Raw genomic sequence first — 10,989 nt, forward strand, 5'->3', positions numbered from 1 at the left:
AAACAATAAGGGATAGCAAAAAAATAAATTAGACTTAGAGCACAGATGACTTGCAATTGAATTTGGGGTTTGTTAACAAAGGTGGGGTGTGGGGATGCGAGGGAGAAAAATTAGTGGAGGGGGAAAAGAGGCGGCGAACGAGGCTTTGGCCGTTGGATTTCTATTCCAATGGAACTGATCTTGAGAGGCTCTGAATCCTAAATAGTTAGAACATGTATAATCTATCTCACTCTCCCTCTCTCTCTCTCTCTCACCCTTCGTTTACATGGAGGAGTCTACTCAATTCAAAAAAAAAAAAAAAAAAAAAAAAAAAAAAAAAACAAAGAAAAAAAGAAGAACCAGGAAATGGACACTGCAAATGTAAAAAAAATAGAACTAGAAAACGGACATCGCATTACAGTGTCTGAATTTAATTGTAAAAAAATAAAGTCAGGAAATGGACACTGCTTTACAGCGTTTGAATCTAAATGTAAAAATTAGAAGTCGCGTTAGGTGTGAAGTGTAGGAGACATGTCAGTGACGGAAAAAATACAACCAGGAAACAGATACTGCAATGTAGCGTCTAAATCCAAAAGTGAAAAATAGAAACAGGAAACGGACACTGCATTGCAGTGTCTAAATCCAAATGTACAAATTAAGGAACATGTAGGAGGCATGTGAGTGATGGAAAAAACGAAACCAGTAAATGGACATTGCAATGCAATGTTTGTGTCCAAGTAAAAAAATAGAATCAGGAAACATGCAGTGTCTGATTCGTAGTGACTTATTCCAAATATAAAACTATGAGAAAGTGAGTGTTAGTTGAAGTGGGTGCCAATTGTAGTGGCAGATTTTGTAATTTTTGTTTATTTTAAATGTATTTAAATATCACAATACATGATTGACCTATTTATAATTAAAAGAAATATTGTTGATCTATTGTTAATATTGCAAACTTTTATTGATTTTCACAAAATTACCAACATATATATATATATATATATAAATAATAGTCACAAACAAGTTTAACTCACATAACCAAGTTTAATCAAGCAATCAAATTAATCAATTTCAAACATCTACTTAAGTAGCGCCTGTTTATATGAGAGTTTTGGATAATAATATATAATAGTCACAAACAAGTTTAACTCACATAACCAAGTTTAATCAAGCAATCAAATTAATCAATTTCAAACATCTACTTAAGTAGTGCCTGTTTATATGAGAGTTTTGGATAATACTTGGGTGGGATAGATAGTCTTAAGAAAAGAGAAATAAGGAAAAAAATATAACCTTTTTAAAAAAGGAATAATATAACATTAAAAAAAGTATAATACAAATAAAAAGATGTTTTTTTTTCCTATGGCCAATCATGAGAATATTCAGGAAAATAATAAAAACAAAACAAAACAAGCCACTCAATACTACGGTTTGGTGGTATTCCTCCACTTGTAAGTGAGAGGTCTTAGGTTCGAATCTCGCGAATGGTGAGCTGAATTCCTCTCCCGCTTAGTGTAAATATATCGTTGTATTAAAAAAAAAAAAAAAACAATGCTTATCTAATATATACATCTAGTATATGAGGAAAATAAATATTAGAAACAAAAAGTGAAGAGAAAGAAGATAGTGGGGTAACAAAAATATCTTTAAAGTGGGGTTAGTTTAAAAAAATACTACAAATAAAAAAGTGAAGATAATGGGGGTAATAAATATAGCAAAGTGAGGTCAGTTTAAACATTAAAAAAAGAAAAAAGAAAATTAAAAACACCAACTCAGCCTAAAAAACCTAGCCGTCTTCTTCATCTTTTTCATCTCTTTCGCTGGTGTTCATTGCCTGCAACTCTAAAAAATTTCCAGATTTTTGCAACTTAAAAAAGAAAAAGGGACGCCTGATCGACGCCTCAAACGCCTACGCGTGCCCCAAGAAGCCTAGGCGAGTATTTCGCCGACGCCCATAAATAGAGACGAAAATGCTGCAGCCTCGTCTCTAAGGTCGCCTAGGCATGCCCCGAGGCCAACCTTTTAAAACAATGATTTAAACAAATAGAAGCATTTCAAATATGTTGTACCAGTTTACAATTCTGATGCCTTTTTTTTTATCCCCTTTGGTTCTAATTAACATTGCATGTATAAGAATTTACATACGTTTCATACATGAATAATTTAAACGTATGATCTTTTGATTAGTCTACCGAAGCCACTTGATTTTAAGTAGCTATAGCTAGCTTGTTTAAAATGTCACTGTATTTGAAATCTTTTTCTACACAAATAAATGGATGCTACTTTTTTATTTGCATGCTTGAGATAGTAAAACGCTTGCGTTTTTACTAATTTCAGCTCTCTTTCTCTTCCTCTCCCTCTCTCCCGCAACCTCCAGTCTCACTCCAAACAACTTTGGAACTCTTTCATTATCTTCCTCCTCTTTCTTAGCTGAGTCTCCATACCTTGCCACCAAATGGAGAAGCTCCTTGCACTTCCGTTTCATGCTCGTAAGCTCTGAGCACAAAACGCCGTTCTCCTGCTTCAGCCGTTTGTTTTCATCAACGAGAGAGCAAAACTCAGATGATGATGAAGTTGAGGAGGACCTTTGGTCTTCATCAAACTCATTTGGTAGTAGTGCAGCTGCTCCAGCTTTCTGGGTTACTGCATTGTTGATCGGCTGTGGCTTGGTGGCCCATGCTTTTCTTCTACGGATGTCACATAGCTGATCCTTTTCGCCCTTCCGGAACTTGTCGTTGCAGAACTCCCACCTGTTTGTGGCAACTTTGCGAAATCCCTATATATACGCATGGCATTTGATTACACATGAGGTTAATACCAAACCATTGTAAGAGTTCGTTACACTCACACACTCACACACACACACACACACACATTACATCCGCAATTCCCTACCTATATTAATTAGCAAAGATAGGCTTTCTACCCACATCAGTTTCCTAATGTCAACTTTTTTTGTATAATGAAGAGGGGAAGACCCATGTTTGGCTTTAATTTTTTTTTTTTTTTGAGCTTAATTTATAATATTTTTAAGAGTTAGAATTGAGGTACACATATTTTTTTGACACAGATTTCGTAGGGTTGTAATGTATTTTAACGATTTAATCGTTTGCTTTTAAGGTCTTCTTTTAAAAATCATGTCTACCAGAAATCACTCAAATTCAAAACTATTAACCGTTGGATTAAATAATGGTCATTTTAGTGTTTCTTTGTACAACCGTGTTCGTCTATTCTTCACTATAAATGAATGTCTTAATAGTTTTGGATTTGTTTAAATTTTTGTAAAAATAATATATGAATGATGAATTGAAATCTAAACTGTTCGGGATGTTGAAAAAGTTACAAATGGGCCCTATAAACTGTGTCAAATAATAGGCATCCTCCGATCCCAACCCCTTTTTAAAATAATTTTATTAAAAGAATCCTCTTTGTCAACTAAAGAGGATTGAAGGACTATTAGAGCATTAAATGCCAAAGAATTTTAAAATATTCAAGAGCATTATTGTAATTCAATTACATTCGCTTTCTCTTTTACCCTCTACTTTTTATGTTTATTCTCTACTGCAATAACTTTCTCCTAAGCACATGCATAGCACGTGTGAAGGTTACTAGTCAGATTAAAAATAAATGAAATCGATAAAGAAATTCTAGTAGCTCCTTATTTTGTATGCCTATTTTTGTGGATAGAGTATTATTCTCTAGAGGTACTCTAAGATAGCTTTCCCTTTTCTTTTTTTTTTATTAGAATTTAAAAAAAAAAAAAAGCATGATTGGAGAGATTCTAACTAACTTTTTTGTTTAGAGACATTTTCTTTCCAAAATTAAAAGAGATACTAATTTCAAACTTTTAATCTAATTCGTATAAATATTCAACAAAAAAATAGTATAAATAAAGAAAAATGATATGCACATATTTTTTTACCTCTACATGCCTTTTTGGAGAAATTACGCATTGAGTCAAAATATAAGGCTATATTTTGTAGAGCGAAAAAGTTTTTCATTTATTTCATGGAGGAAAGAAACTTATTTATGTGGCATGTGATGTCATGATCATTTTTTAAATTGTCTTTGCATTTACAATTGTACCCCTATATGTCTGAAAGTTGGATCTCTAACTCCTTACTTCTTTCTCTGTCTCCTCATTTTCTTACCTCTCTCTTCTCCTCCTTCGTCCTTCTCTATCTCTCCTACTTCTTATTCCTACTTCTCTCTTCCATCCTCTTCTTCTTCGTATTATTCCCTACATTTAGGAGTGTTTTTTCTTCTATGAGAATGATTGAGATTTTTTATTTTGATGTTTGATTATAGTATTGTTTTTTCAAAGTATTTGATTTTTTAGGTTTTAATGATTTGGATGCAGGAATTTTGAAACTGATCTTGCACAAATGTAGGGATTTTGAAACTAATATTGCAGAAGTCCTGAAATTTTGAAACTTATCTTGCAGACTAAAATTTTGGAAATTGATCTTGCACAAGTGTAAGGATTTTGAAACTAATATTGCATAAGTCTTGAATTTTGAAACTTATTTTGCAGACTAATTTTTTTTTAAACTTATCTTGCATAAGTGTTGAAATTTTGAAATTGATCTTGCAGAAATGCTGGAATTTTGAAACTGATTTTGTAGAAGTGTAGAAAATTTTGAAAATAATTTTGTAGAAGTGTATGAATTGTGAAACTGATTTTGCAGAAGGGCAGAAATTAATTTTACGAATCTAAAATTAGTTTGAAACTTTTATAAATGGTTTCAGTTTTTAGTTTTGGCTTAGTTAAGTAAGTAACATGGCTGAAATTTTAAATTTTGATTTGTTCGTTTTTGGACTGGGTTTGTTAGGTGGCGATTGTCTCTCATTGAAATGATTCAAAATTGGTGAAAGTCTATAAAATATATTTTGTATTTTTCTCTGGGTAAGTAAAGAAAAAAAAAAAAAAAGTGTGTGCACAACTTTCTACCTTAAAGAAAAGTTCAAACCGCATTGATTGCTTATCATTGAACATTGGCAAGTTGCCTTTTTCTTATCTTGACAGGCCCCTGTCAATGTCATACCACATTAATTTATTATTCTTCATGACTTAGCCGGCTCCAATTAAATTAAAGATTCATAAAATATGTCAATTTCATGTTTTGGAACGTCGTGAAAGTTCGGATGTAAGACTCAAAACAAAAATGTTTTGTTTATAAAAATCATAAAAATTAAAGTTTGTTAGTCCATCTAATAAGAAAAAGAATATCATATAGTAGACCCTTTCATACTTGCCCCCAAAAAGTTTGACTAGAGAAAATTCAAGGAACTAGGTCAACTTGGCCAAATGCTATTTTTATTGTTATATATTTATTTTCTTAATTTCCTTTTTATTTTTTTTCCAATTTATCATGAATCAAATCACGTTTAAGGTAATAATTTCTTTTTTAATCTAACATATGCATGATTCTAAGAATAAATCTAACACATATATGTGGGTTAATAAATTTATACGTACATAAGTATTTAGCTGCCTGACAAAGCTAGAGAAGTTACTGTGCTTGAAGAGTGTTGGGAGGAGATCCCGGGCAAATTCCGCCGTCTGCCACACCACGAACGCCGACCCATTGTCGTTCCAGGATATCACGTCGTCCGTTGCTGGATCCTCCACCAGCATGTAGGTCTTCAACAGGAAAGGTGGCGGGCTTGACTTCCTAACATATTCTAACAAACCCTTCTGCTCATCACACACACCCTCCATGTACTTAGTATCTAATATTGGAACTGAACTACTTCTGAGAGAGAGAGAGAGAGAGAGAGAGAGAGAGAGAGAGAGAGAGAGAGAGAGAGAGAGAGAGAGAGAGATCGAGCTAGAAGAAAAGAAGAGGATAATTAAAAGAAGGAGATTAAAGATGATAAGGGGAGAAGAGAATGAGGGCAGTTAAGAACTCCCAACCCCAACAATAGAAACCCAACACGACTCCAGAGTTCATGAGAAATGCAAGGGCTTTGTTCCCCCCCCTTCTCCTCTCTGTGCTAAGTTATATAGAAAGAAATGGTTAAAACGTCTCTGCCAAGCCTACCCCCTCCTTATATACTCTGGAAAATTATTCATCTCACGCGTATCGCATTCGGTTATATACTATATAGATATGTATATACATGTATACGTGTCTAAATATATATATATATATATATATATATATTCATGTCTTATTCATATTATTACGCGTACTATACATGCACTTGACATACTTAAAGAATTAGGATCTTAAGACGTCAACCACCCGATCTTGATTATGGTCAAACTTTCATCACCATTTTGGACGGCTAGGGATAAAGGGTTTGGTGGTTACTGCTTTTGACCATTTGATTAAAGACAAACCATTATCTTGCCACGCATGTGCACTCTCAGTTTGATATATTCCATTAATTGATCAACCTAAGGTTCTAAAATACGCTATGCGCTAGTCAGGCGGCGGGTTAAGGTTTAGCGTCCATGCGATCTAAGTACATTTATTATATATCGTATAAATAAGTGCCTTCTTATACTTAATACATAATTGTATTGAGGTACATAAATTACAAAATAAAATGACATGTAGATTATAAAGTATTAGAACATATTGAAAACAAGGGGAGCAAACATTAATGAGTGGTCATCCAAGTAGTCAACAAGTCTCTGACATTTTATTGAAAAAAAATAAAACATAAAATGAAAGATCGATTTTCTTTCTAAGTGAGTGTCCCGATCTAAGTGGGTGCCTAGGAGTGTCTAAGCGGGCGCCTAGGCAGGCTAGGCTAACACCTAAGCAGGTTTGGACGCCCTTTATTAATTTTCAAATGCCTAGGGATTAATTGGGGCGCCTAGATATACTGCAAGTTGCTTGATGATTCGAATCGTCTAATTTTTAGATTATATTTAGAGATCAACTTTGCAAAAATCAACAAAGTAAAAATCGTTTTAACTGTTTGGCTAACATTCTCAAACTTTCAAAGGTTAAGCGAGAAACATGATTTGCCTACTTATTGGATAATCGTTAGATGACTAAATAATTTTGAACTTAGTTAATGTTTTGCAATTGTAATCTTTATAGGAAGACCTAGAAATATATGGTTCAGATCATAGACAACATTTTAAGATAAGAAAAAAGAGCCGAGAAGAATGAGAATGTTGCTAGCATTTCTCTTTGTACTATATTTATTGCCACATTGTTTTTATAAACATGGCGTATATATCAATAAAACTAAACTCTATAATTTAAGAGATGTGATCGACAATGTAATTAATAATGCAATACATGTGATATTGGTATGAAAAGTACGATCTAATACATGAATCAGTGCATGTGCAACCAAGCCATTTCATCACAGGATCATAATTGATTAATCATACGCATAACCTTATCAAGAAAAAATATATATCCGGTCACATTTTTGTGATGACCTTAATCGTTTTTGAACGGTCAAGATGAGTCGAGGTGGGTGCATGGGAGTGTTTTGTGATTGAAACACTTCACTTTCTCTCAAACAAGCTAGGTAGCTAGCTAGGGTTTGTTTAAGGTCCTTTTCAGGTGTACTGTACTTTCTAGACTAACCAAGTTTCTACACTCTTTATTTAACGCTGTCTGTTTCTGTCGTGCTACTTCCTCAATCCATATTATTTTCGTTCATTTTTCGGATTTTGGTTTCTTCCGCAATCATCTGATGCTTTTTTCGGGGTTTTTCTACGAAGGAAATGAGTTTTTGACTTTCTACTTTTCCATGGCTCAGTTTCTCCAAGTTGTTAAAATGCAAATCTACACACAAATTAAGCTCGTATAGAACACGCTCTAGTCATTTGGAAATAATATGATCAACGTGTGAATGGCTGATAAAGGGTAATTCTGCCCCTTGATGTGGACTTACTTTGCTTTTCTAAGGAGCTAGGTAGATTTGACAAAATAAAAAGCGTAGCTAGAAACTGCATATGATTTGTAGTTCACTTGATGAAGAATATTCGTTTTTTACTCGATTGTTTTGAACTTGATACGACCTTCTCCATATTGTTTGTATAAAAATATCAGATTTTTACTTCCACTTGCTTCTCATAATTGATACCAAGGAGGAGGTATATGTATGTTCTGAGTTAAAGTATGAAGAAGGAAATCTCGACATGTTAAATAAGTGAACTGTTAAAAGCGAAAAATGGAGTTTCTTTTTACAAGTATTATACTACTCATAAGTCATAGAAATAAACAAATAATTGTAAGGAGCATATACAAAGAACTTATTCGACCATTTCTTATTAAGATTGACAGAGAAAATTCCCTTAAACAATAATATAGATTTGAATATTAAAGGATGTGTTGTTTTACTAAGATATTAAATCAGATTATTTTAGTATATATGTGTATTTTGCAAGAAACATGTTAATTTGTCATGGAAGAGTATGATGCACGCCCTCTGCTAAGGAGTGGGGAGGTTGAAGAAGTCAGGGCATGCATTTGAACAATTAGGAAGGTTCTTTATCAGAGTTGGGCGCTGGGCTTTCTTGACTTGACCTTAATTAAATATGTTCTATTTTTCTTTTTTCAATAATAAATAAATAAGAAACATTTTGAAATGGAAATTTGTTGCTGGTTTTGTCCTCAATAGGCCCTCACCAACCACAAGTTCGCTTTTTCTATTTGAATGTGTAACTTGGTCACAACGTAACATATGGAATTTCAACTTTTATTGTTGATGTAAAAAGGTGACTTAAATTAATCATGTACAAACGTTACAGACATAATCCATGTATGGTAGCAATACTAATTTAATGGATATTACATTCCGTTAATTATGGAGAAGATTTAACATTTATTGATTCTATTCTAACATACACCAGCAAATTAGGCGATCTAGATCAGACGAGTTTGAAGTAAAGAACACCATGACGGGGCTAACAAGTTTTGGTAAGTAGGTCACCAGGCTAGTCAACAAAAGAGATGTAACAAACGTGTTGACTACCAAAGACCACCTTTTCACGAACAAAGTGTTAATCCAGCTCAATATGGTGAGTACGCGCATGATGAGTAGGATTAGTGGCGAGAAATGTGGCACTAAGATTGTCATAATGAAGTAAAATAGGAAAAGGCAACCGAACCCCATGCTCTTGAATCAGAAAACAAATCCATGTATTCTTGGCATATGCTTGAACAAGAGAGCAGTATTCAGATTCAACATTAGATCGCAACACTGTTGGCTACTTTTTAAAGCATCAAAAGATGAGATTGGTGTGAAGATAAATAAGATAATCAGTGGTGGACCGATGAGTGTTCAGACAACCCGCCCAATCAGCGTTAGAATAAGCACATAATTTAGAAAAGGCACGATGTGAGTCAAAGTGATGTCGAAATCCATAACACCTTTAATACATCGAATAATCTTTTTGGTAACAATCATATGAATGGTGTGTTGGTGTTTAGGCTCGAAATAATATTGTTGGGCCGAGTGTAGGTTTGTGCTTGGCCCAAAGCCGTTTCAAAAATACTATGGGCTGTCTGGTGATCCCGGGCCATTCAGCAGGGATGGTTGAGTCCTATCACAAGAAGAAGTAGTTCAGATAAGCGAAGGGGTCAAGGAAGTCCTAGTGCAATTAGGATTCTCGACCAACAATGAATAAAGCCTAAAAAAAGGGTGAGTTCAAAGTCCTAATGGGGGTACGGTTGGTCGAAGCAAAGTTGGAACGGAACAAGAAATCCTAATCCATATATGATTTTAACTCGATCTCAAGAAGGAGTTGGTGCTATAAATACAAGACATCATGTAACAATTCGGGACCTCCAATTCAACACACAACTGCCTTGCGCAAAACCTCTCAAACATCTTAAGATTTTTTTATTTTCTTTTTCCCGCCGACACATCTTCAGTTTGGATAAAAAGCACTGTGAAGGCAATTGGCAAACACTTTCAGTTTGGATAAACAGCACTGTTGCCGTAGAATCAGCCGACCGAGGAACACCTTTAGTTTGGATAAACAGCACTGCGTTGAGGCCAACTGGTTACCTATCCAAGCCTCGGTCGAGAAGGGTTTTTGAATCCTTATTGGTAGAGGTCATCTTATTAGCTTTCTCGGCGAAGTAAGGTGTTACGAGTTACGACATTCGGCGTACTGGACGTCGAGTGATTTTATGATTGGATACTCATAAGTGAGTTTCAGGGTTCGGCATTCTGACGACCGGACCACATTCACCATCAAGACATACATCACCTTTGAATACTTATGTCCGTACAATCTGGTGTTGATTCGACATGCTTATACTCTTACGAATATAATCACTGTGATCGAATCGGGCGCCGACGATTTGTGAACTTCGCAGAACTAGTAGCCTTGTCTTCAGGCTGGAGAATCCAAAGGCCAAGATTTGTTCCTTCCTCGGCCGCAGTTGCAAGATAAAGAAGTCAGCGATGCGTTCAACGCAACATCAGCAAATTTTACGCCTCGGTCGAGCTCGACCAACGAGTTGGCACGCCCCGCATTCAACTGAATGACGTAGTTATCTTATTAGTTACTCGGCCTGCGCACCACGTAGGCTTTGTAATTTTTAGGGTTAACATTTTGGCATGCCCGGTGGGACCGACTGCTAGACCTTCGGAGTTCATGACTATTGAGACACGATCCGTAAAGAAGAAAACAATCATGGAAAAGTCAACAACTGACTTACCAGTGCAAGGCCCTGGGCAAGATTTGTCTCAGGCACAAAATCCGATCATCGTTGCACCACCCAAGGCTACAAGTGCGACACGCCGAGAGAAGGAAATTTGTCTCTGCGGACAGCCTCGCAACCCAGAAATTCCTAACCAAACGGCATGCATTTTTGTTGAAGGAATAGTGGAAGATTGCGATGAAGATGGTGGGAAGGGTTCTGATTCGCCAACTAGGTCGTTTATTCGAAGACGACTTGATGAACAATATCGACAGGTCGAGCAGTCGATTGGCTAGAAAATGAATGATTTACTAGAAGCAATAAGAAGCAATAATGATACATAGACCAGGATGCTTGAATTATTGATCAGTAATGTTAG

At 35.2% G+C, this 10,989-nt stretch overlaps 1 protein-coding gene across 1 annotated transcript; it reads right to left on the reverse strand.

Annotated features, from left to right (window-relative positions):
* Positions 1–1,887: 1,887 nt before the first annotated feature.
* Positions 1,888–5,983, reverse strand: LOC137746135 (heat stress transcription factor B-3). The gene is made up of 2 exons (XM_068486215.1): positions 5,459–5,983; positions 1,888–2,755 (listed from the first exon to the last, which is right to left on the reverse strand). Exons 1-2 carry the CDS (start codon positions 5,699–5,701, stop codon positions 2,267–2,269), a joined length of 732 nt encoding a protein of 243 aa, XP_068342316.1. The 5' UTR covers positions 5,702–5,983; the 3' UTR covers positions 1,888–2,266.
* Positions 5,984–10,989: the final 5,006 nt, after the last annotated feature.

The sequence above is a fragment of the Pyrus communis genome, chromosome 9 (assembly GCF_963583255.1).
Source record: "Pyrus communis chromosome 9, drPyrComm1.1, whole genome shotgun sequence".
Taxonomy (NCBI): Eukaryota; Viridiplantae; Streptophyta; class Magnoliopsida; order Rosales; family Rosaceae; genus Pyrus; species Pyrus communis.